Source organism: Sphaeramia orbicularis, chromosome 15 (genome assembly GCF_902148855.1).
Source record: "Sphaeramia orbicularis chromosome 15, fSphaOr1.1, whole genome shotgun sequence".
NCBI classification, from domain to species: domain Eukaryota; kingdom Metazoa; phylum Chordata; class Actinopteri; order Kurtiformes; family Apogonidae; genus Sphaeramia; species Sphaeramia orbicularis.
This window is the reverse complement of record NC_043971.1, coordinates 24,943,853-24,971,668: the sequence shown is the minus strand read 5'-3', so window position 1 is coordinate 24,971,668 and position 27,816 is coordinate 24,943,853. Positions and strand designations below refer to the sequence as shown.

Genomic DNA, 27,816 nt, shown 5'->3' with positions numbered 1-27,816 from the left:
TCCCTTTCTGTCAGCCCGCCAGGCTTGTCCACATGCCAATGCACTATCTACAGTGTGTCACTTATCTTCAGACAGAGAAACAGAGGATCCATAAATGTCTTCAGTTCAAACTGTACTCTCCTGGAATAATGATGTCCTGATGCTCAAAGAAGTGCCTTTGAATATTAAGGTGAGAATAAACCTTCATTCTCTTATTTTTATGATCCATGCATTCTATAATTCAGCCTTGAGATTCAGAATTGTTTTTAAATATGTGTAGAGTGCTGTTAAAATAAAATGCAGCCAGTTTTTAAAGACGGATGGAGGCACTGCACTTCCATTTGTAATAAGTAACAAACACTGGCATAATTTAGCATTTAATGGATCGCCTTTGTGGACAGAATGGTTAGGAAATTGCTCCAATGCTTTAACATGAAGCATTTGATAATAATTGCCTTGAGCATGCCAGTAATTTTACAGTTATTATGTGATAAGCTGTATCATTTCTTCTGATGAAACATATAACTGCCTTTTTGTACGCGTTGCCCAGACCTGATGATTTACGAGAGCTATAAGTCTGTGTTCTGCTGCATGGAGTCTGCATGGTGCATAGAGTCTGAATGCCATGCTTGCTTACACAGAAACGCTGCATTAATGGGTTTGTGTTACATAGCTAAATCAACTCGAGCTGTGAAGCAACTCCCAGCAAACCTTTATGATCCATTAACGACCAGCCATAGTTTTGCCAGGGGAGTCTGTGCCAGCTGGCAGCAACTGACAATCCTGTATCATAAGCAGCCTCAGCCAGCGATAGCTTTACTGAGGTTTGCAGAATTTCCCCCTGTTCTCTCTAGCTGATTACATACATGTTGTTTTCTCATTAGCCAAGGCTCCTCGTGGTCCTGTCTTGTGGAAATGCTAGATGGAATGAAGGTAAATGCAGTGTGTACAATATGTTAGACTAGATGACTGCAGACAGCTTGGGAAGAGAGACAAGTCTGTGGAGTGGTTGAGTTTGGGTGGAGACAGCAGCATTTACTGTAGAACTGCAGACAAATATGCATGGACCCCACCCTGGGCCAGTGATCAACTACTCTGTCATCAGTGTCTTTATCATGCAGACAGAGATTGATATCCAAGGATCAGATTCCTTAGGATTCCTCTTGCAAAAGAAAGTCCCATTTCTCAAACATTTGGAAACTTGAAAGATTTCTGTAGAGCTGACTGTTTTATTGTGTTATTCATGAAAGCTGGCATAGCTTCACAACATCCACGCACAAATAAGCTTCCATTTTCCCAAGTTGCCTTTGCTTTTGACAGTTGTCACTGCAAAGCTTGCTTCTGAAAAAAGGATTATTTTTTGGACCATGCAGTTATGTGGCTGTTATTGTTAAATATTGCAATCATTTTTGCAAAATTTTTCTCCTGAGGATACTTGTATCTTTGAGGTCTGTGGATGACCAATTGTCTCATGTTTCATGGCTCACATTTAATGGGTAAGCAAAGAGGAGTAGAAAAGACAACTGAACTACAAAAGGCATGAAGGTAAAGATGTTTTAGGATTTTGCTGACATTGTAAATTATAATCATTTGGATTACATTTAATCCTGTATCATATTACCTGTTATTATCACATCCTGTTTTTTCCTCTGAAGTGAATTGGATCTACCTACCCTATCACAGTTTGCAAATGGCATTTGTTTTATGACTCTGCAGTCTGATGAGGGGAAATTCCACACAGGGTTGTATCAGATTAAAAACACTAGAGTGAGTTAGCATGAAGCCTATTAAATCTACATGCATTCACCGAGTACAGACCGTTATCTGGGTCACAGGTAGATTAGATAGGCAAATCAGAAATTTTCTCCTTGTCTAGAATAAGGTACTTTCACTCTGTAGAATAGGATCTGTAGGCCTGATATCAGGAGAAAAGGAGGAGTTGAGGGGTCATGGTGGGCATGAGCAATAGAGGGAAAGAGAGTAACAACAATAGTTCAAAGCATTTTGGTTTGCATTTGATCCATTGTCCCTGCTGGTCTTTAGAGACCACCACCAACAAGGCATCGTATTACTCAGGTTGACAGGGTTGTGTATAGCTAAGATGGCTTGTGAGATTAATTTCAGTTGAGGCTCATGGTTAAATGAGAGAGAAAGAAACTGCATTTGGTCATTGTTGTTGAAATTGGCTGTCTCTGAGCTGATTCTGAACTCTTTTGTTTTTTATCTGCAATTGAAGTTGTAATTTTATACATCGTCTTGTAAAAGATAATAAAAAAAGTCAATAAGAAAAAGAAGCCAGATAAGCAAATGCCTGTTTCTTTATCAGATAGGGATTATAAATCCTTTTTAGAGGATTATCACAATGGCCCATTTTATTCCTCACAGATTTCCCTCCTGAGTAATTACCATTTGCCTCTATCTCGCTCAGTGGCAAAATTGATGGGTGGGATCACTTGAGAAATATGCAAGTAGAAACCAACGAGGGAAACATCTCAGAGGCACACCACAATGAATGAGAATTTGACTGTGCTAATTAAACAATGTCATGATTTATTGTCAGTAACAAAACATTTACTGTTTCAATTCCAAAGGCTTGGCTTCCTGGAAAATGTATCATTTGGTCACAGCTCTGTACTTGTTCACTTCAGTTCTGGCTGTAAGTTAAGGTTTAGAAGTCAAGACTTCTGATATTATATGGCTTGTGTCAAAGGACCTACTAATATTTATTTAAACACAGACCATGAGATAGATTAGAGCCTCAAGGCAATTGTTGGCCCCTATATTACTGATTACTTTTTTTCCTCAGTCTGTAATTAGATGTCTAAAAACAATTCCAGGTAATAAATCATCACAAATGGGTCTGTTTAAACCACAACTTCATCAACACTTTTTAAAAGGTTTCTTATTCTTGATACTTTACAATTTTAGGTGAAACTTCGGTTGAGTGTCATGTTAAAATTGAAAGTACTTCCTAGAAAGCTTGTCTACATCAACATGTGTAGCAGCCCAACTTCAGAGAACAGGCTTTGGGCCGGCTCATGAATGGACGGGACAGAGATGTTATCTGGCCTTAGGGAGGATGTTTGGGGAGTGGGAGTGGAAGGGCTGTGGGGCTTCAGTGTGCTAATGCAGCTAACAGCCAGGAAGGCAGAGTGTTGACTCTGCAGATTTAAGCCAGCTACTGATGGCTATGGGGCTAAATACTGACCCCATGGACTAATAAAGAAAATCACCTCAGGCACGAGCCGCAGGGGTCAGAGGTAACAGCATGGCTGGGAAAAACACAGGCCATGGCTTTCGATCACAACTCTGCCTAATTGAAATGACAGTTGAAGACCGGTGGGGGTAACAGTGTTTATTTACGTCTTTGTTACGCGGTGAGCAAGCACAAAGATATGCCTGGCCCGGCCAGGGATGACATCGTTCTCGTATGCTGTCTGGCTCCGGGATCTCTACACCAGTACAATAAGGACTTCCTGTCTGCCATCAGATTCCCCTGCATTCCACCCAGGCCCAGGATGGGGTGAGGGGGCTGGCGGGGACGTGGTTTTGTGAAAGAGTATGAGTCCAAATTAAACTGACAATATGGACCTGTTCCCTTCAGTTAACCCCCAAACAGACCCTTTGCCTGAGCTATGGTCTCAGAGCAGGCTGTGCTGGAGCGGGAACAGGCTGTTATTTGCTGAGCATGTATCAAGGTTAGTTTGCTGTGATTAAACAGATATCGCTTTAGGGAACTGTCAACACCCTGGTTCACAGTGCTGATACCAGCAGTTCTCTACAGCCTGTGCACATCGTCTTGCTGTTTATAACACAATGTACACAATACCTTAACGTGAACATATATTTGTAATATAGATATTCTCAATAATACATTAAATAGTATATGGGAGTTCAAGAAACAGGTGTAAAGTTAGTAGTTACATTATTATCATTAGTCTTTCTGTATGACTGTCAGACAGAAAGATGCTGAACACTGTACTATTATTAAAACAAGTACTGGCCAGATTTTCATGAAATCTGGTGGAAGGGTAGGGCATAGGCCAATGAAGAACCCCTTAAAATTTTAAGTAGACCCATAAAAGATGTCTTTTTTTTCATTATCTTTAACACTGAAGAGCTCCTGGATAGCTCAGAGCAACATTTGTCATTTGAACAGTCAATTAAACTAACCACTGGCACAAATTGACCAAAAAAACAGGGAAAATAAATAGTTTGTTTGTGGTTTCACAGTGTTGTAGAATGTGAAGAAGTGTGAACTAGTGGTCCTGTCTGCACTCTAGATGATATATTCAGACACGGATATTTTCATTGTAAGACCACAATAATATTCTGTAAGTAGATTAGAGATAATCATATTGCAGTTGCTATGAACTCAGTGCACCATTGTAAAAAAAAAAAAAAAAAAAAAAAAAAAAAAAAGAGAAAAAAGAGAGAAAGAAACCCCGATGTTGCTATTTGAAGAAATGGGGGAAGACAGTATTCCAGCTCTCCTGTTTCAGAGGGGTCAAGGTGAGGGAGCAACCTTCAGCAACCTGAGTACTAAAACAGCCTACTGCTGTTGAGCAATGACGAGACATTCGGCATTAATGGCCTCCTGAGAGGACAGCCAACACAGGAGGAAAAGAACACAAATACTCCCCTCTCACACCCCACAGCACAGGCCTAAACTCACTCACACAGGTTTATCGCATGACAGAGTTTAAGGTCTGCAGTATGATTTAAAGGGTTACACCATGTTTAGAGAAAGTGACTCAATGGTCAACTCATTGTTTACAGCCCATGTAAATACCCACAATGATCACTAGTAAGGGTGATTAATGCTCGCTCATTAAAAGACATTAAAATCTAGTTATAGACTATTACTGGAGGTCAAAAGGTGATTGGACATTGGGTGTGGACTGTAAGGATAATTCTTACAACTGTATGAAGATTCAATCAATGCAACAGCCAGGGAAAGGAGGCACTATTGTGCTGCTTTAAGGGTCAGTTTAGTGTCAGTAGTTCATTCTGTGAAATCAGTCACTGCTTGTTTGCTCAAATGTTTGGTTCGAAATGAAGTATTGATGGTTGATTAAATATATTATACATTTGATAAACAATGTTGTTAAGCTTTTATCAAAGTCATCGTCGGTACTGATTACTTGATACTTTGCTTTTGAAGGGTGTGAGCTCATTCATAGGATAGAGTTCAACGACTTCGTACAGACCAAAACTGTTAGATTAGTGTTCAGGAAATATATGCAAGTCTATGAAATATCCCCACAATGATGTAAACACTGATGTTTATGCTTTTCATGACAATGAATGACCTGTTAGACAGCATCAGCCTTGTTTAGTCTTTTCTTAAAGTCTTGAATTTTACAGTTTACACATTTTTAAAATATTTTATAAAGTATGTGAATTTTAAAAGAAAACTGATTCCTCTCAACAGCACACAATCATGTTATAAGCATTCCAATTAGAATACATATTGACATAACATTAAAGATTATTGAACTTTTCCTTAAAATATTAAGTCAGAATTTTGGTCATTTTGGTCTTGTTTGTTTTATCTGAAATGTCTAATAAGTGTTCTGGTCGACCTGTTTGAAATTATTCCTCCATTAATAATATTAAGCCCATTTCCATCTGTCCTGTTAATTCAATAAGTAGGCCTACTCTGTGTCACATACATTTTTTACCCCCATATTATTTTTGTACTTCCAATGTTTCTGCACATGCACACTATGTGGGTAAATTTAGTACAGCACGCAGCATGCTTGTTTTACACGCATATTATTTTTACTCCCATTAACTGTGTAGTTTTGAATATTCAAATAAAGTGAAATTTAGTTTGTAGTAAATGATAAATAAACTGGATAAATTCAGTACGATGAGTTTCACTACCAGATGTTTACATTGAGAAGAATGCGGTTGTGCATGCCTGACGGTTTGGAGCATGCATATTATTCTTAGGTGGTAAAAAAATACAGGGGTAAAAATTGTACAGCGGCACAGAGTGTGCGTGGCCTCTTACTGAAAATAGTAATAGGCCTATTATACATTATACATATGTACAATAAGTCTAATGCGACTGATGATTTTTTGTATCGAATGGATGGTGGGGCAGCAAGGATTTTGCTCCAGCCGTGCACCACGGCAAAACCTTACCAGCAGAAACACTGCAACAGTACAAGTATTATTTCTCTAACGCTAGAACTCAGTGAATATGTCCAAGAGGTGAAAAAATAAAGGTCACATTATGAAGTGATGATGACGATGACTTTTGTCTGAGTTAATCCATTGTTTTGTGTTATATTGAGATGATTCCGGTGAGAAACAAATGGCTCAGGGCTTAACAGGTTTAAGAGGCTACATATGCTGTGTTAATCCTATATTGTACAGTATTTTATGGCTAGTATGAAGCTTTAATGTCTTCCATGTCAGGTTTTAATTGACAGATGTGTGCAACAGATACCAATGATGTCATGGATATTTACTGTTTTAATCTGTGAATAAGTTTGCATTAAGTATTGTTTTATCCATTATACCTATCCCTCCTGCAGATCCTCCCTTTTGTCACTTCTGGCTCCAAAAAGCTAATATGACTATATCCACTTCTTATACAGTCTATGTATTTTCCACAAAAATTTACACTCACTCTCAGATTCTTCAATGTTTCTCTTCACTCTTCTTCTGCTGCAGCCAAACTTCACATAAGCACACACAAATCTTACAGAACCTTTAAGCCAGATAGAGAAAATGCACAATAGCACATCATATAGCATCAAACACATAACATATTTAGCTAGCATTTGTCCATATCTTAGTAAAAACACAGTCAATCTGCAACAACTAATCACACAGGTACAGTGAAGTGGATAAACAAGAGGAACTATCTTCCAAGGTTAACATATTTTTAGATCTGGTCTGATTTGTCATACATATGATCAAAACAGAAGGAGAGAAATGTTGGCCAACACTTCACTGTAGATACACATGGGCATGTAAATTCACAAATACAGAGGCGCACACACACACACACACACACATACACACACACACACACACACACACACACACACATCTTTTATACGTACAAATACATCTACAGGGTTTATGGATGTTTTGTTTACTTACTTATAATCCACAACAAACCTAAAATTTAAGATTATTCAATGACGGCACTGTTTATACTTCAGCCACAGTTTACTTAAAGTTTTGGACCCATTGAAATGACAGCTCTAAAGATACTGTAGTGATAAACAGTGTATTCATAAAGCACTGCGGCTGTTCTTCAGGTCTTTCAGTGACTTGTCTTGTCTAAATTCTTTTTTTGTTTTACTTCTTAGTCATTAAACAGTTCTAGGATTTCTCCCAGGTCCTATTTGTTTTATCCATGGCTGTTTTCAAAGTGTAAACACATTCCCTTCTCAATCACCCATGGCATGAATCTAATTAGAAGTTTAGCCCCTGCTCCCTCTAAAGGGTCACTGCTCTTCCAAAAATCAGATTTATGTACCCTTAAATGGAGGTAATTTTTTTGTGTTAAAAAACTTGGTCGTGAATCAAATATGATTCTCACTCAGTTCCCACAGTGGCAGCCAGCAGACAAATTCAGACTTGCCTCAGTCAATAGTCTCTGTGTTCATAAATTTCTCCCATGAACGGTAGTAATAACAGAATTTTAAACCAATTAGTGATCTCATGGACCAATGCAAAATAAAAAATCACAAATCCCTGTTACTTTTAACTTGCTAATCTGTGTTTACTTTACTTGAAATTTTACCTAAGTATTTACTTAACCCTTAAAGACCTAAAACTGTTTTTGTAGCTACTTTCAAATAATTTTTTCTCTTTATTTAACCTTTCCTACAGGCTTTATCACCATTTATTATAATGTCATCATCTGTATTTGCATTTTTAGTCCAATGGCCCGAAAGGCCTGATGGACTATTGATATCAGTTGTCGTCCATTGTCCGTCCGTCGTCCGTCCATCGTCCATTGCTAAACAATTTTTCAAGAATCCTCTTCAAAACTGACAGTCAGAATGACTTGATATTTGTTAAGGAACATCTTTGGGGTAAGGTCTACCAAGTTTGTTCAAAGAATTTGGAAATATAAATAGATAGTCACATATGGGCTTTCATTTGGTGCCATGACCTCTGACCTTGAGTGACCTTGAAACATCAAACCCAAGGTCATTTATGTCCACATTTGTAGAAATGTCTTCCCCAGCCAGAATCAACTGAAATTCATAGCAGAGGTTATTTGGGGCAAGGTCTACTAAGTTTGTTCAAAGACTTGAGAAACATTGATTTTTACATTTCTTTAATTAATTTTTAAATTTTTTTAAAATCCCCTAATGAGAACAATTTCAAAGAGCTATAAATTAACAGTTGAAGATATTGATATAATTACTATTGGCAACAGATAGAAAGTAACATATGGGCTTTCATTTGGTTCCATAACCTTTGACCTTGAGTGACCTTGAAAGGTCAAATGAATGTCAATTAATGTCTTTAAATATGCCATTGGACTGCAGGACCCTTCGTCCTATTTATCAGATAATAGTAGGTATTTTCTTATATTTATTTTAGCGATCACATATAATGTTCATTAAAGCTCAGAGTAAATTCAAAGGATATTCGATGAAAACTGAAAAAATTGACGAAACAGAGACTTTTTCAGCAAAATATATCATAACCTGAACACAAAAACAAGTGTCTACATCCACTGTCATTTGTCAAACTTTACTGGTGAATCAATATTTCAAAAGATGATGGTGTTTCCATGTTCACTACAGAGCCTCCGAACGTCCAAATGAGTTGTATCTGATGACCATGAAAAGCTAAGAAACTTCATTTTTCCTTAATTATTTATATGTATTGCAGTTGATCTAGTGGATCAACAGTTATTAAACATTTTAGATCAGTAGCTCTAAGACTGTCACTGGTGCCTTTTTAGGTCTTTGAAGTTTAATGATAGAATTTAAATTTGGGTAAAGCTGTTTTAAAACAATGGCATTTGTTCTCAGGACTCTTTAAGTCTGTTCTGATGTTGTCTTTATCATGTCTATACCACTGACCTGGTAAACCCCCCTCCAAATACTAACACTTCAATGAAAACTACATCAGACCACAGTAAATTTGTCCCAAAGAAAAGACGTCCATGCTGATCATGGTGAGGCCTGTGACTATTGTTGCCATCTGCTCACTTTTTCCTCTTGAAAGGAAGATAATTGAATCTGAAATCACTTTACTCTCTTGTTTTAAGAGTGAGGGTGTTGCCTGTTGCTTAGGTCTCCACCACAATAGTTCAGGTCCTCGTTTGTGTTCTTTGTAGAGTTATTTCCCCCATTTGTCTCTTCTAACGTCTGTCCCTGGCCCTCAGGATCAATAAGGACCAACTAATCACCTGCCACACTTAATTAAAGCCCCATCACTGCCTTTCTGCGAGCCATCAAAGGGCACTGTGCCCAAAGGGGGTCATGCAGATAAGTCTTCAGTGGTGTGCTTTGCACAATAGACGATGCTAAAAATCTTTAAGCTGGTTTGGTGAAAATAGGTCAGTGTTGGCAGCTGCGGGTAATGTGTCCAAGGCCAGGCCTGTGGTCCAGCATGCTGCTCGCCATATTTAACACCCTTTGTGCCATCCTCTCGGCACTAATCTGTCTTTTCACTGAGTGTTAAAATTAATTTGCAGTGATTTCTATGAGGGCACAGGCATTGTTAGGAAACCTCAAAGGGGCTACAAAATAGACAAGTTGCCAATAGTATGCCTTTGTCCTTGGTCTGCCCCTTTCTAAATACCCATGACAGCAGCTTTGAAATGCCTGCCTGATGAGGCTCAGATGCTCTGGCTGTGGACATCACAGTGACCATACTTGTCTGGCCATGAAAAACATCTCATGACAAAGATAAACCAGGCACAGCAAACAATACCATGGACTAAATTCCAAAACTGCTCGAGTCACAGTCCAACCAGCATTGTTTAGTGAAGTATCAGGATAATCACTGTTGGCTTTAAAATGAGAGATAAAACCTAATTTAATTGTATTTTATTTCCTCAAAGCTATCTGAGCATATCTCCCAAAGGACATCATTTGAAAAGAGATAACTGTATCACTTCAGAGTACTTGGCATCTACACAAAATGGCGTTCCCATGGGAAAGTTGCAGACAAAACTGTTTAGCTGAAGCTTTCCAGTGGTGCTCATAATGCCATTAATTGTGTGAAGGGAGAGCTGGTGAAAAGGCTGGCCATGGAGAGCCCCGGAGGAAGCCACATCTTGTAAAGCAGGTTTTTCTGTGCACACTGCAGTCTGCTGTGTTATATAGAGTCAGAGCTGTTGTAGCATTGCTGCTCTGGCTCATATCTCCTGTCTTTAATCCCTTCTTCTCCTTTTATGTTTCTTTATTTAATCTTTCTTTTTGTGTATATCTCTCTCACATAAACTGACTCTAGCTGTCTTGAAGTCCGACCATAAAATAAGAAGGGAGAATTAATGACACAAACATTTCTGACATCTGCAGCGATGTGAGCCTCTTTTCTCAGTCCGCATCACTCTCAGTCTATAAAAAAGATAAACCTATAAACCTAAAAGAGGAAGATGGAAGAATTCAAGTGAAAATGAGAGAAAAAAAGAATAAAAGTCTGAGAAAAGCAGATGTGGGTGGGTGCAGTGGGTGGCATGGTTCTCCTCAGATTAAACTTCCATCACTGTCAAAGACAAACTCAGATTCCAGAAAGCCAATCAGCCAATCCAAGACAAATGATTTTGTTGAGCTTTCTTGCCACACTGGGCGTGGGAACAGCACAGATTCTCATAAAAAAATACCCTGTAAATGATTTCCCTCCTGCTTCAAAGACCTGAACAACAAAAAGGTTTGTGTTTATGTGTGGTGATTCTGTGTTGATGTCTTTGAGCCCTTCGGTCTCGGCTGATTTCTACTGTGCATGTACAAGCACAAACAATATTCGGAATCTACAGCTGTCCACTCACGTGTGACAACTAGCACGACAAAATACAAAAGGATGCCGTCTTTCATTTTCCTACATAAATAAAACTGTTCAGGGGTCATTTGAGCCGGAGGGGGGGTGGGGGGGTCCTGATGCCTTCTGCTTTTCCTGAAGCAGCGTTTTGATCAAAGCCGTTTCTAAGACCTCTTTCCTCTCCTTTCTCCCATGCATCCACTCCCACATCCCACACTCCATCCCCCATAACTACGTCTGCCTCACTGCTGCTAATCATTGGTGGTCTCCTGACTGCCAACAGTAATTGATTAGGGAGCGCAGGACTGGCGGGCTGGAGGGGGTGAAGGGGAAAGTTCAGCCCAGAAGTTCTCAAGGTCACTGCCCTCGCCTCCCCCCCCATCAAACTCCTTTTCTCATGCTATTAGGTATCAGCCACAAGGGAAACTGCAAATATTTGGCACACTTGGTCCGACTTCCAAGAGCTCTGGTGGCAGTGAGCACAAACAGGAAGATCTGTGTAAGCAATATGGATGCATCTGTTTACGTGGTGAAAAGGCTTAAATCGTGATGAGTTGATTTATCTGTTGAATGAGAAATTCAACATCCTTAGTTAAATACGCTTTTTTTTTTTTTTTTTTTTTAACTCTCCCTCACTTAGACACCAGGGTTTTTTTTTTCCTCATCCGGTTGCTCAACATCCTTGAAAATATAAAGAGTTTGTGGATGTTACTCAAGTAATGACTCTCCGTTCCTCCTGGTCTCACAGGAAGAGGTGACATTCCTTGCCTCTGAAAAGTGACTCATGCTGCTGTCGTGTTTAGTAAATGCAATTAAAGGCTGGTTGAGGCAGAGAGAAGTCCTTTATTTTCTGCTTTTTTTGAGTGCATTTGCCTGTCAGTGGAGGAAGAAGTACTCAGATTCTCTACTTGTGGACGAGTAGTGATATAGCAATGTAAAAAGCCATCATTACGAGCACAAGTTCTGTAAAAACACCCTACCAAAATGAAAGCATTTAAGTATTAACATTACGATGTAGATAAAGCATTTACGTAAAAGCACATGTGTGAATACTGACTGATTATATATGTAGGATAGGATTATCATGGTACTGTTGTAGCTGCTGGAGGTGGAACTCAATTTTAAACAGACGAAACAAGATAAAACTGAGTGCTCATCAGATCAGAAAGTTCTAATACACTAATCTGTTTAAGTTTTGGAATTTTTGGTGAAAGATTGGATTATTGCTTTAACTGCTTTTTGGTGGAGCTATTCTTACTAAACCACTCACGGACATCTGAAATGTGAACCCACCTACATGTCAAAGCCATAATCCTTGCAAACCATCAATATTGTGCTATTAAATCTTGTTGTATTACTGATTGTGTAAAACCCCCCTCCTAAATGACAAATATGTGTAGTGGAGGAAGTACATCCCTTTAAAATAAAATGGATTAAAAGTATAAAGCTGCACAAAGTAGACTATAAGCACACTATAAGTAGCAGAGCACCTTAAGATTGCTCTTTAGTTGATAAATATGTGAATTATGTACTTAGTCATCTTCTATCACTGCCTACCTTGGTGTTCCCCTTCACCACAGAACCCTCCACTGGCTATACAAAGGAAATTGTGGGTCCTGTGTCAATGGCTATAGAGACATGACTGTCAAAGGAAATGTTCAACATGTTTTGCGGCGCTGTAACAGAGCATGAGGTGAGGGCTCTCCCTGAGTGGAGGGCTGGTTTTAATGTTGACTGCATGGCCATGTGTGGGCTGTCCAAAATCTACCACTCTCTACTTATTGGACCAGTAAAAATATACACAGAGCATGCCCAGACTCTCTCAGGTCTATGTCTGGACATGTAGCCTAACTCAGAAAATGCAGTGAAGACCAGTGATGCACTTCTTAAATGCATGAAGAAAGTCAAACAAATTCAAGAAGCTAAGTTCAAGACAAATAATTAGACAAGTTCCAAATTTATATCGTCACTCAGAGGCTGCAGAGGAATGGGTTTCCATGTCTCTCTCACTCATCTCTCCCAGAAATGGCCCCTGGCTATGGCAGCTGTGAAAGATTCATCTTTGTCTGCTCTGTCGCTTACCACTGTCCTTGTAACATTTATCATAAGGAACCCATTTTTCAGAACTCTGCCAGTATGGTGCAGATTTTCAGCTAATTTCAAACATAACCCTTATGGAACATTAATCCTACATATATCTTTTCGTTCCCCTACCGCTTATGTATATTCAAACAACATGTAAAGGGATTATGACAAAACCTGATATTCTTGCAATACCAGATCAAGATATCATAAAAGCCTTCCTCACTACACTGCGAATGAAAAGCACTTGTGTGGTTTAACTTTCTCCAGACTTGTGAATACCAGAGGAGGTTGTTCAAAGAAGTGGTGGGGTTCTGTTTTATGTCCTGTCAGTGTTGTGCATCTGCTCTCTACTGCCCTCCTTTGTTGAGCACCCAGTATAGACCGGATTATGACCCCCTACATTCAAACACCCCCATGTACTGTGCAGTATTTTAACAATGCACACATGTTCTCAGCATAGCATGATGATAAAAGAATGCTCTCACCTAACATTTACATACATTATATTTTTTCCTCTTGATGCCTAATTCCTGAAATGGGGTTGCAGCTGTTTTTTACAGGAGGGCAGCTTTCTTATCTTTCAGGTACTTTTTTTTTTTTTTAACCTCACCATTGTACTACACTCAGTGTCCTTCTATGCCTTTTAATCATATCATAATCTAACCTAAACAAACTGTTTCTTATCTACCACTAATTCTAAACCTATGTGATGGATGTGAAAACCACATATCTCCTCCTGTCACAAAGAAAACTGCCATGTGAATCCCTGAGTGACAGTCATAGCTGCAGTTTTCTTCCTCTGCTGCAAACAGTCTCCAATCTTGCAGTGAGCCTGTAAATAGTCAGCTGGCCTCCCACTTGTGCTTTATTGTTTTACCAGATTCCCTTGTGAACCTAAAAAGGCTCAGGATATCTAAAAAGTCTAATTACTTACACATATATATCTGATGTAAGTTGCATTTTATATCTGCTGCCAGTATACCACTGCACGCCACAGATTGTTTAGCCTAATTTGAGAATATTTACTGAGTCTGAGGTTAGCTTTTATTTGGGAAAAATGGTCAATGTTGTTAAATACCCAATTAAGGCAACCTTTGTGGTAAAACACAGGGCTCACATTTCCATATGAATGTGGCTAATATAGAAAAGTACTCACTTTATAACAGTAGAATGATGTGCATATTAATTTAAACAGTGCAAGAAGTTAATCTGGATTTCATGCACTATAGGGAGGTAAATTACACTTTAAAAAACTGGCCTGTAAACAGAGGGACTCAATTTGTCAATAAGGAAATTCACATGTTGGAATGGAAGAGAATGAGTAACAAGTAACTAAGCAACAGAATTTAATAAACAAACAGTAGCAGCTGTCTTTTACTCCAAAGAGAGGCTGCAAGGTGAGAAGTAGATACTGGTGAGCAATAATTATTCACATCACTTTACTGTCACTTCATGGGCGTGAGAAAAAAACACTGATATCATCTTTTGTATGAAAAGCCTTCAATGTGGGTGGTGTGGCATAATGGTTTTAAGCTGATGCTGGAGGACTTATCATGTAGCAGAGAACAGGACTGGGCCTGCGGATTGAAGGAAATGTCATCTGATGCCATAGGGGTTGTATGAGCCAAGCATCCGTCTGCCCATATTCTCACCTGTTTTCAAACATGCTGTAAGTCCCCGACAGATGACCCACAGAGAAACTGAACACTGACTTGTAATCATATAAAAGCATACCCTGTCACATGCACACACACGTGCACACCCAACACGTACACACACATATAATATTACAAATGCATGACTTTATTCATTCTTACATTTAGTCTATTCATTTTTATCTGTATTTTGTATATTTTGTGCCAAGGTTTCATTTTGGCAGCATAACACTGTTACATTAGAGCCCTTTGAAAACAGAGCTGTATCTACAATGATGCTGCTTAACATATCAAAGCCCACTGATTGAACCCAGCTTTCATTTCAAGTGCTCACCTGACCCAGGGAGCATGGATTAGACTATTTTTTCACTGCTTTCCTAAGCAACATATGTTGAGTGTTCTTTATTATGTGCACAACCTTCTCTCACAGGACACTGTTGTATCTCTGAGGTTTTTTATCTCCTCAGCAGATGCAGTGATTTATCAGATGTTAAGAATGGTCTGTTTAGCTATATAAGCAGTATTTAGTTGGAAAGCGGTGCAATGGCAAGTACAAATGGCAGACTCAGAAAATCTGGGGGTCTCGCAGGCGCACATGGAGGAAAAAAACTCGGTGTCTTTCATTCAGACTGTTCTGGCTGTTCATGTTTGCAAGGCGAGGAGAAGAATCCACTGCAGGAAAAAGAAGAGAAGATAAATGGGGGTCCACAGTATCCATGCTTGGATCAGCAGGGATCAGGTGAGCAGGAGGCTATCCAGATTACAGTGGAGGATCTGGGGATAGTTAACGCCAGCTTTAGTATGTTTGAGGAGGAACCCCTGACCCAGAGGAACAGCATGGCTCGTTCAGCCAGTTCAGTGTCCGCCTGCTCAAGTGCTGTTTTAAAGAAGAAACGACTGAAGCCTCTGTCTTCACTCCCTGGTCAGCTCCAGGTGGAACAGGCCATTACTCATACCAATGGAACAGATGATGAAAAAGAAGAAGACCTGCTGCTGTTTGAGAGTGGAACTGATGGCACGGCAGTTTCTGGGAGACTCCTGACACCCCCTGCCATTAATTTGATCCCACCGACTCCCTCTGATATTGTTGATGATGACCAGTTCTTTGAAATTAATTCAGAGGAAAGTGTGGAAAACACTTCTGGCAGCGATGGGAGCTGTGGTGCTGAGGACCAAGAGAACTCTGAGGAGATGATAGAGAGACTAGAACCAAAGGAATCAAAAGGAGCATTTACAGTGACTGAGGATAAAGCAGAACCTGACAGTGCAGCTGAGCACCAGGAAAGCATAAATGATCAATTTGGAGAAGAAAGACAGGCTGTGCCAGCAATAGGGAGGAGAAAGAGAAATCAAAGCCCAGGTTCTTACGTAGTGCCTACCAAGTGGTTCCACTCCCTGAATACACACAGAAAAGTGAGTCATAACATCTCTGTTCACACTCAAAATATTACTCTGATGTGGAAAAAGAACTTGTTTTCCTTTTAGCAAGAACTACATGACTGCATAAACGTAGTCATGTAGTTTGTGTTTTCTTTTGTGTTCAGAAGTGAAGTAAAATGTTAAGCCTAAATTGACATGATCAGGACAAAGATGGGATCCAACAAACCTATACACCCATCAAATGAGTCTTCCATCAGCTCTGAATCATGTCATACTGATGACAACAAAACATTGTAAATGACAGTTTTGTGGTTTAACAACTAACTATCAGCAGACTGCAGTGGCTAAATCATCTTCAGGCTGTCGTATCTGAAGTACATTTTTCTTAATTCTCATTAAACCCTGGGTTTACCTGCTGGGTAACAAAATTCAACTAAAATAATCAATCTATTTTTAAGTTGTTTGACTGTGGACAGTGTTTTCTTCTATTTCATGAGGTTAATCACTACACTGTGCTAAACCTGCCATGGAATAAAAGACAAGCAGATATTTTACAACAGTAACAAAATAATAGGCATAAAGAAAAAATTAAGTGAATGATGAATGAACCATATTCGGAACATCTGTGCTTTGCCAATTATGGCAAGTAAAAATTATATTTACCAAAAAAGTATTTTTTAAGACTCCTTACTGAACATGCAGAGATAAATTTTAAATGGATATGATCACATAATTCATGTAAGATTGCTGTCAAAATGTTCTCTTCTGTCATAGGGCACGTCAACACTGGAATAAATCTTTTGTCATTCACTGAGCACAACTCAGGTGAGTTTTCCTGTGGTAAATGTGATAAGTTTTACAAGTGTTTGTCTTTTTGTCTCCATGTAAGTTAACTTTAGGTGAGAGGTTAAAGGCAATAGATGATGGTTTCTTCCTCCAGCTGTATTGCCTCTTCGTTTTGATCTCAGTTCCCCATTCAGATGAAATTGCAGTCATTATGTGACATGGCTACAGTATTCGAACGCCTCCTTTGGGAGTTTCAGAAGTTCCCCTTTGTTGGACTCCCTTTTTAGCCTTTGTGTGTGTATTCCCAGTGCATGGCTGGGCAGGCGGTTCCCAGGTTTTGGGTTCCTGTGACTCAGCATGCTCTCCTCCCTCAGTCATCTCTCAAAGAGCTTACTCGTCTTTCAAACCAGAGAAGGACAATAATACTGGAAACGATAAGCATCACTTTTGCCTATCCATTACATAAATGTGCTGAAAAGTTTTGACTCTAAAGCTTTACTTTGTCAGTAATCCTGTGTGTCTGTCTGTTTGTGAGTGGCTGTCAAACTTCGTCACGCACACAAACCTGGGTTTCTCAATCTGCGTGCACTTGGATGCAATGTTTGTCTATGCTAAACCAGTCAAGGCTGTGAGTGCTCACTCATGCTTTGACTTGTTCTCACTGAGCCAACTCAGACTGAGAATGATGTCCATCTCTCCATTACTTGTGATTTCACCCTTTAAGGCAACATCGGGCTATGTCACTAAGCCTGCCCAAAATTGCCTGTCCTTCTGTGTTTTGATTAGGCTTTTCCTGGAAGACACAGCTTTGTGAAGTCTGAACATGGCTGTGGTAGGGTGGGTGTACTGCTACCCTCCATTAGCATTCTCAGACAGTTCTCCATCTTGTGTCCCTTTCTCCCATGCATGGTGAAAAGAAGTCATAGAGCGAGACTGGAAGTGATTTTCTCAGGATTTCAAAGACACTCTGTTATGTCTGAGGTCAGCTGGAGGAGAGTCCTCCTACATGTCTTCACGTTCAGCCAAAGCTCCTCACTTTCTGTGTTTTTCATGGGCAGAATTTGTTTAGCTGTAGTTCAGACATTATGATCCTCTGCAGATTGACTCACAGGCCAGCCAGGTGATGGAGAGAGTGCCAGCTCACTGCCCCCTCCCTGTACTCCACTGTCTCTCCAGAACCCAGACAAGATTCCACTGCTGACACACATAAACCAATTACACTGTCTTATCTGATTCTGACTCCATCTAACTCCCATCCATGTCAAACCAGTCTTTCATAAACAGGCCCCTGAAATGAAAAACATGTGTTTAAATTAGGCTGAATTTTTCTGTTGGGTAAACTGTTTTGAAAAGACTACTGTTTTTTGAACAGTAAAAGAACCTTGACACCTCAATCACTGAAAGTATAAAAGTCAAAGAAGTTACAAGTTAGAAGTGTAAACATTCTACCATCTGTCAAAGTCACATCACAGTGCTGCACTGCTCTAGTAAGCTGGGACTCATTGGATGCCATATTCTCAGCCTCATTTGTCTTGCTTGTTATGATAGCAGGAAAAAAACATATCTGCTTGCTGACCAAGTGACATTTGGAAAATGTACGAATATGTGCTTTCTGTGGGAAAGAACTTCAGTTGTCTGAAAAGTATGTCATCATCCAGACAGACGATAGTGTGTCTGACAGGTTGCTAAGCAACCCCATCGAGCTGCGTCCAGTATCAGCACCAGCTCATGTACTGCAAATAGACTTGGTGACCTCGGGACAAATAAGCAGTGAAGGCCTAAATGTATGACAACAGAACATCTTAACTTAATCCAATTAAACAACAGGATTTCTTTCAACCACCACAGGTTTAGTAGGGATGTATCGTAATGTATTTACAAATGTACCATATCTATTTCCATGCAGATGACCTGAGCAGTATAGATGTCACCTGCTCTGACATACTGAAGGCTGACTTTTGCAGACTTCCTTACATCACCACGATGGACACAGTTACTCACCAAAGGGTAGGAAGACCATACAATGAGCCCGTTTTCCTTAAAGGTTTTCTCATGATATCTAATACTGTATCCCTGGCAAACAAAGGACACACATGTCTTTGACGTATGTAAAGTTATGAACAGAACATCACTGCACATTCCTGGAAGAAATGTACTTTATCTGATTTAGACAGCAATCATATAGTTAAAAGTACTTTCTGAATGTAAACTGATGTCATGGTATATATTTTGAGTTAAAGGGTGACTATAATCTGATTATTACATGACAGAGACCAATAACTCGATCCTGCAGTTTTGGGGACACACTGACCAGAAGCCCCACCTTCCACACATTAACCCAGACCACAGACAAACACCGGGGTGAGGAGGCGTCACCACGACAACGACGTAAAACCGTTGGTGAGTCAGGTTCAACATAACCTTACAGTTTGGACATCCACACTTCAAAAACCATCTCACAACTTTGTTTTTCTTTATGCCTTTCATTCAGCATCATATATACCTCAGAGTAAGGATCAGAATGGAAACTTCGCTGAGAAGGTACTGTAAACCATCAAAGCAGGGCCTTCAGGGTGGCATCAGCACACAGCCCAGAGCTGCTGCAATTACAGAATACGCTCTGTTTATATTTCCCAGCTCCCTTGATCTGTCAAAGCAATGACTCTGCAAATAGTCTCAGGATTTTAGTCTTTGTGTCCAGGATTTGCCAAGCAAGATTGCTCGTATCCTTAGCAATCCTCGTGTCAGCTGCAAAACACAACGAAAAGAAAAAAGCTTCTTTAAAAGCAAATTGTTCACGTCCGGCACTTATTATCCCCATACATTTTCAGCTGTTTTATTTTCCTCTGGTACCTCAGCAATTACATATGAGTCAACCACACCTCACTTTGGAGCCCCAAACAGTTCAGCAAATGAGACAAAATGGTTAAAACTATGGATTATTTAGGTAGTTTTGGGTTGATTGTGTTGTAATTGGGAGTCTTATGCAGTAAAACAAAACTCCTGAGACAAGGTGAACCCCTCAGTTCTGTTCAGTTAATCACCCCATACTCATCTGATACTGGAAGCAGGGAACCCTGCATTTCTTCCCAGAAGACACATAAACAGACAATCTGTGACTAAGGCAACAATTACATAGAAATCTATGTTTAGATTTCCAGCTGAGTAAACATTTTATTGTCCTTTTTAAACATTTATTTATGGTTAAACAGACACATTTTTGGTGTAAAATGTTTAAACATGAAATTCAATCAAATTCCTGACACTGACACAGACAATGACAAACTGTCCTGGTGTTTGACCATGTTTGTTTTGCAGTCTTACAGTCTGAATCATTTTCTATCTGCTTTCATGTTTGTGTGTCATGTCCTGCTTTTCTGTGCACTCTATGTGCTTCGTGCTCATGTTAAAATATTTCCACACATCTTCCTTTTTCCCCCACAGAACATAAACGGACAGATATCCAAATCTCTCAAGGAGCTGAACATAGATGAAGTCTGCCAGTGGTTCACTAGTATTGGGCTACAGAAATGTCTTCCTTTCATCAGAGGTAAAACACATACTTCTGCCTCCTCTCCCAGCCCTGTGGCTGCATAACACATGCAGACAGTGACAGATTGTTTTATCTTTACCACAGATCAAATAAAAACTTAAGGGGAGGAGATAAGGTTCAGGAACCTGACACCTTTATTGCTCTAAATTCTGTTGTAACTACACTAGTTTCTTACATATAATTTGTATCATTAGAGCTGGAACTCAAATACATGTAACCTCTTCACATACTAATTCCAGAAAGGTTTGCTGTTAAGACTTAATTTGATGTAATATTTTTCTTTAGAGGCAAAACTCCGTGGGGAGGACATTGCTGCTGTAGATGTGAACACCCTGGACACGCTCCATATCACCACATTGGAAGATAGAGAGCAGCTACTGTCAGCCATCTATAATGAACTGCACCCTGCCAGCACCATCACCCAGAGACTCGACACTCTGCTCGGTACACTCTTATCATGATGACACGATCATCAAACATCTAACTTGACAGTTTATAGATAAAGTATGACAAAATTACATTTACTGATGTTTCTTATCGCCACAGAATCCTTAGGGCCTAATAACGTCGAGACATTCACAACTACATTACTGTCAATGAGCAAGTCGAAGTCCTCTCCTCATGTGGGCTGCCTAAGCATGAATCAGCGTTCTCTCAAGCTGAGGTACAAAGTCACATCAAGCACTGAACACATAAGAATTAGTATGAATCAAAGCAATAACAGCTAAGAAACTCAGAAAAAGGCTGCATTTTAATCTCTTGGCATTTCCTTTTATAGAAACAACAGCCAAAACTCCATGGCACAGAGGAATTCTCATCTCATAGAGATTACAATTAATGGTGAGTCATTGGATGCTGTGCAAAAGGAAATATATGCATGAATAGTACTGAACAAGATGTAAGAAAACCCTGCCCTGGAGCATTGCTATATTAAAACTGAGGTTTGCGCTCTATGTCAAACCTTCCCTCAAACCTGTCAGCTTTTTAGTAATAAACACCTAAATGTGCAAAGATAATTCATGCCAATACTTTTGCTTGTTGTGTCATGTTGTGGTGAAGCGTCACAGCGGATAGTTCATCTAAGAACCCCGAAGGAAACCACAGTGGGAAAGATAATGGATTCATGTATGAAGATGCTGGGGATGACAGAGGATACAAGTCTGTTTACACTGAAAGACAAGGAAGGTTTGCAAAACATTCTGCAACAAAAATTCTATTCTTACAAAAAAAAAAAAAAAAAAAAAAAAAGATTATGTTAACTGTATATTTGCTACACTTTCAAGATTCATCAGATGCGCTTTCACTAGATCAGCAGATTGGGAGTCTGCTGACATCCTCATCAGATAACAGGCAACTGGAGCTGCACTTTTGTAAAACGGTAAAGATTTCAACATCATTTACTGGCATTTATATGGATGTTTATATGTCACACACAGTCCTTAAGTACTAAAATAATTGTTTATACTTTTAGGATAAACCATCAGCCTCCCAAAACAATGCAGCGGTCAACAGCTTGAATGATAATAATGATGTCAACAAAAACGTCCAGGTACATCAGCCAGCTAAAGACGGGAGGATCAGGGAGCTAAACCAACAGGTGGATTCACTACAAAATGTCATTCTGCAGGTCAGTGTCTCTGTTTAGCTTCATCTATTCATTTTTTTAACACCTGGACACTTGTTGAAAATCCTGAAAGGACTACGGAAAACATGATGAATTTCTGCACTTAGTAGTGATTATAATCAAAACTGAAAGTGTGAAAAATCTTGACCCTAGGTACAGGAGCTCCACCACGGCCTAGTAGCATTCTGCTCTGAGTTAAAGAACATGAATGGAGAGCTGGATGTAGAAAGACTTGGATCTGTCGCGCTGAAACAGAGGCTGGAAATGGTCGAAAGGCGAATGAATGACAAGAAGCAGAGTCTGCAGACTCTCAGGGACAACATTAACAATCCTGCTGCTTTCAAGAGGAAGTAAGTAAACTGTCTCTGAGCTTTTCTTTCATTTTCAGTGACACAAAGGATAAGTGGATGAGCTAAAATGCATATGGATGCAATATGAACACCTTGTCTTTAACAGGCTAGAAATGTTTGATCAACCATATAGCTTTTGTAAATATATATCATAACTTCAAAACCAAAAACGGAGAAAAAAGGTGAATATTTGTAGGCAGTGACTACAGTAAATCAAATAGTAATCAAATATTCGGAGTCTGGCTCACTACTTAAAATTTGACCATATTTTATATAAAGAAACAGAGGTAGGTTAAACTGCAGACCTGTAGCATCCCCACTAGGACACACTGCTAGACTTTAAAAAAGTACATATACTTAGATAAAGATGTGATGAGACTTGCAATTTCAACCCCTGTACTGTAGCGAAGTAGCAAAGTGTCTGGTATTTTTCAAACAATGTAAGTCATGCATTGTTAAAATTGTATATCTATCCAATATCTTGACATCCAGACAGTTGGAGGTTCGTCTTTTGGAAAAAATTAAGCTGAACTGCGAGGTGTTTAAAGAAGAAATTTCCCTGGTACATCTCAGCCGACAGCTGGCTCAACTCCAAAATGCTCTAGAGGAAAGTTATATTAAGGTATGATTTCATTTGTTATAAGCAGTGCTGCAAAAAAAAGTCAAAAATAAGATGAAGTTTCACTGTGTGAAACAGAGTCATGCAAATGTGTGGGAAAGTTGTATTATCTCAGTTGTGCTTTCTGAGTGGGAGAATGTTTTGATTGCTAAAATTAAACTTGGATAACTAACTTAGATTTACACCAAAACAATACATGTTGATGAGAGAGGTATCTCTAACGTCGACTATTTCAGTCGTCAGATTTGGTTTTTTTTGCACAGTGACAATGGGGCTCATATAGTTTTTGTTAACAACAATAGATATACTGTGTATTTCACACCAGGAAAGCTGTTAACGACTTCCTGACTTGACACTATTATGTCCATCATCTTTGATCTTCTCTTCATTGTCGTCCTGAGTGACAGCACAATGCTCTATTCAGTCCACTCTGTTTCGTTAAGCTGTGCAGTTAGTGAGAGTGGGTAAAGGCTGAGTGAAGTCCTCTAGATGAACACGCACTTTTTCTGAGAAAATGAAGTTTAGCACTGACACCCGAGAGCCTGTGACCATACCAGCAGTGGAATGTGTGTGACAAAAGCCACTGCGAGAGTCCAATGAAGAAATGGGCCAGCATGTGTAAAACTATCTGCATCTATCCCCGGAGGAGCCCACTTCTTTTTTAATGTGGGTCTTTTATCCCGTTGGAGAAGCCCTAACGAGGTGCCATGAAAGGACACACGCGGCTTTGGCTTTGAAAGGTGCCCCGTGTCACGTTGCCGCCCCGGGGCCACGCTTTTTTAGGTGCTGAGTTTGTGGGAAAAGCAGCAGCGCTAATGTTTATCATATGACCTAATCAGAGTTAACACACAGGTCAGAGCTGAGGAGCAGCCTGGGAACTGATGGAGCCGCTGCTCTAATAAGGAGCAGACCGCCCCGTGTTTGGTCTTGTAGGCTGCCTTGCATTGCAGACAATAAGGAAATATTTCATCATCGGCAGTCTAATCTCCAAGATCTATAGCAACTGGAGAGCATCAATAATGCAGTGGACAGGGAAGGAGAAAGAGAAACAGAGGGAGAGTGTGTAAGGAGGAGGGAAGGGAAACAAATGGCGGAAATGATTTTAAATAAGCAGTTTAGCTTGGACAACTTAAAAGCTTCAGACAGACTATTAAAGAGGGGAAATTTGAAGAATTAAGGTTTTCCCTCTTTCTAATCTCACATGGTCTTAAAGTTTTGAGAAAAATCTTTCGCTTCTCTGTCATGACAAGTTCTTGATTTTAGGAAAGCTATACTCATACGGTCAAGTTTTTATTTAGAAACAGGCATGCCACAAGTTGTTATAGATCAGTGCAGTGAGATTGTCTTACATTACTCCATCCTGAGTTTTCTACTGCCAAGATAGACTGTGTCAAAGATCTTAGCTGCAGCCAAGGCATCCACATTCACAATCACTGCTGTGAGTTTTATACTAATACCCATCATTATAAATGAAACAAAATCCTTCCATTTAGCATCTATGTTGACTAACCTGTCAGGAAGTCTTTTCTCACAGCGTGTGAAGTTTTTTTTACAGATGTAGCATCCTGTGAGGGAGACAATACAGCATCTATGTCAAAGGTAGATAAAAGGTAGACCATTAAATGACATTAGGTAGGTAGGTAACTAAACAAATTACAGTTACAATGTTCAGTGTGTGACATCGGTCAAGCTGCAGCCAAGTGAATACACCCTTGTCAGTAGCCAAAAACAACTTGTTAGAGCCAGTGTTTATTTCGTCCTTAGTGGGCTTTTTACCGCTGCCAGGAGGTATTGTGATCACTTTGCTTTGTGTGTTTGCGTGTGTGCGTGTTTGCCTGTTTGTTTGTTTGTTAGCAAGATAACTCAAAAAGTTATGGGCGGATTTTCATGAAATTTTCAGGAAATGTTGATACTGGCACAAGGAAGAAATGATTAAATTTTGGTGGTGATGGGGGGGGGCAGATCTATCTTAGCGGAGGTCTGCACTCTCTGAGTGCTTTTCTTGTTAGTTTTGTGGTTCTTAATCATGCTCCATGCTCAAACATACCGGGTGAGGGTAATGCTTTTAAAACTGGATACCACCAACGACAAAACGTAAAAAGACGAAAGACGAAGTCACTTCTAAGCTACTGCATAAACATGGCTTCAGTCTAGATATAAACACTCATTGTAAGGTAATAAAAACGGAATGATTATTTTGTATAATTATACTACAATGAAAATATGATCATGAATAATATATTCCATTTCTGCCATTAGATCCTCCTAAAGCATCCTAAATCTTAAATTCTCCCCAGTAGACAGTTCTCTAATGAGACTCCTTTATAATCTTGAATATATGTGTCCATTGGTTGTTGTTTTTTTTTTTTAAGATACGTGGAATGCTCTGTGTCTGGGCCAGGTAGTTTAGGATTTGATTAGATCTTGTGGATAAACAAGAAGAATATGAAGAGAAAATTCCTTGGGCTCTTGGCGTGTGTCCAACATTAGGCAAAACTAAAAGGGAAAATGATGCACATTAGACTGTGCGTCTCAAAGGGCTTCAGTTGTGTTTCCGTGGTTATATCCTGTCTGGACCACTCGTCTGAGGACAGAGAGGCCTTAGCTTTGACCTCTGACCCTGGCAAGGCGGCATCTACTGCTGCAAGGCATTCACACGGCATTCTGGGGGGGGGGGGGGGGGGGGGGGGGGGATATGCCAAGAGGCTGGATAAGGGAGCTCTGGAATTCAGTGGTTAGGCTCACAAGTTATTTCTGATCCCTGCAAGCTACTTGTGGTGTGATTCTTCCTAAGCTAATCATTATATCTTGGTTGTGTCCTTGTGATGATACATCCTTAGCCTTATCACTTAAGGGGTTCCACGTAGTCTAAAACCTTCATCTACTTAAAAGGCTGTGCTAGTTTCAGAAACAGTTACATATTTGTCTCAAGGAAAAGACAATGAAATTAGAATAATGCATCAGTGGCACATAAAGCTTTAAACATTCCTTGATCTCTGTTGCAATCAAACATGATCTTGTTATAGACTAAAGGATGAGCATAAACTAAGCTCATTAAAATACAGCTTTCCCATGTATAAGCTATGCCTTAACATCTAAACCATTTTCAGGAAGGCATATGTCTCTGTTCCTTTTTGCATGTGTGTATATTTATATGTATGTTTCTCTGTTTATATGTGTTTCTTCATTCAGGAAAAAAAAACAAAAAATGGTTCAGCCATAAGCAGCCTGAGCCAGCTGGTGTCACCACAATCACCCACTATGCTGCTGGTGGTCCAGGAGAACCAGGGGCCTGAGGGCTGCTATGGCTTTACATGTCACTACAGAGAAGGCAGTGGCCTCGTGGTGGTCCAGGCAGACCACTGTCACCTCTGTGTGGATGACAGGTAATATAAAACACTACAACGGTTTCCATCTAAGTAATTTATCCAGGTGTTCAAAGAGGCCACTTGTTAGTGAGAGTGGTTTTCAGTATATCAGTCATCCCTCCCATTTCTGTCATCACCACATGGTTGCTATAGAAACCCTGGCCCGAGACATGAAAACACAGTAATGCGACACTGGCAGAAGAGAAAAGGTGGACAAAAGAATTCAGACAATTAAGTAATTATTGCATTAACAAGCACATACTTACTGTAGATACACTTTTGAGACTTGTTGGCACACACACAGACGTTGACATAAGACAGTCCTGGCAAAGACTGTGGATATACAAGAAGGTAAGCTGTAAATAAAACTGGTGAGCGGAGCGTAGACTCTGCGTAACAATTAACAGTTTTAATATTTCATGCTCTGTGATTTGTGAATTCTTCCTAATAGGTGTTTCTTCTTATATAAACATTACAAAGTCCCTGCAATTATCTGTAGTGAGAAAACTGTCAGATAAATATTTGATCTTTTGGAGGACTTGAGGCTGAATTTTCCATTTAGCTGCTCAGGTGTGAACCTTAAGTTCAGTACATACTGTTACCAAAAAACTTTGGGAAATTCCTTTGTCTAAGAATACAACTAACAATCGGATAATGATGAGACTCTCTGACGTTATGGGATATTTTTGTTTGTGTTTTTCATCTCCAGGCTGGTGGAGGTCAATGGCGTACCAGTGGTCAACTCTACAATAGAGGAGCTGACTGATCTCCTCCTGCAGGGACCCAGCGCTCAGATAGTCGTCCTCCGTCAGCCCCCACCCACTCTCACCTCCCAGCCACCCCTCCTGTTCCAGCAGCAGGCAGTTAACCCTGATCCCATGCAAACAGTCTGCTCTGAGAGGGATGTGGTCACCATGGATACCGCTCCTCGGCGGAAGGTGATGGCCATCTGAAAAATGAGAGGAACGGATAAAAACAGAGGATGTGGTGTGAAAGTAGTGCTAAGTGCTTTTGATTTTATAAATTGCTGCTGACCTGTAGAGTGACCCATATGCCGTGTCATTTTTTTCATCTCCATATTTGAGCACCAAAATGTTCATAGATATCATAGACAACTATAGTTTGTAATTTTACGTGGCAAAATGTGTTATTGTGAGTTCCTTGAGTCCTGTTTATTCTACCTGTTGCTTCATACTGTCAGTTTTGATAATTATAACAATATACCCAATGAAGACTTTTCATAGTAAAACCTACAGACTGAAAATGACACAATCATGCCCTGTTTACTGTGTATTTAAGCTTTCTTTATGTAGATTAGACACTATCACAAACTTGTTCAATGTTCAAAGCAAAGTTCTTCAAAATGAGTCATGTCTCCCATTTGTATGTTGTAATGTAATCTACAGTGCTGTAGGAATAAACCCATGGGCCCGGAAATGC

General features: G+C 39.7%; 1 protein-coding gene across 3 annotated transcripts; it reads left to right on the top strand.

Moving 5' to 3' along the window:
- Window positions 1-27,816, top strand: LOC115434220 (uncharacterized). 3 transcript variants are annotated; one of them, XM_030156037.1, is made up of 16 exons: window positions 1-169; window positions 16,851-16,901; window positions 18,769-18,869; window positions 19,133-19,262; window positions 19,354-19,403; window positions 20,307-20,412; window positions 20,701-20,859; window positions 20,962-21,079; window positions 21,194-21,255; window positions 21,475-21,600; window positions 21,699-21,793; window positions 21,887-22,042; window positions 22,193-22,389; window positions 22,882-23,011; window positions 26,201-26,394; window positions 27,086-27,816. In XM_030156037.1, exons 3-16 carry the CDS (start codon window positions 18,846-18,848, stop codon window positions 27,327-27,329), a joined length of 1,791 nt encoding a protein of 596 aa, XP_030011897.1. In that variant the 5' UTR covers window positions 1-169; window positions 16,851-16,901; window positions 18,769-18,845; the 3' UTR covers window positions 27,330-27,816. The 3 variants fall into 3 exon arrangements, with proteins under 3 accessions (XP_030011897.1, XP_030011896.1, XP_030011895.1); XM_030156035.1 differs by lacking the exon at window positions 1-169 and adding an exon at window positions 3,653-3,677; XM_030156036.1 differs by lacking the exon at window positions 16,851-16,901 and having other exon boundaries at window positions 2-169.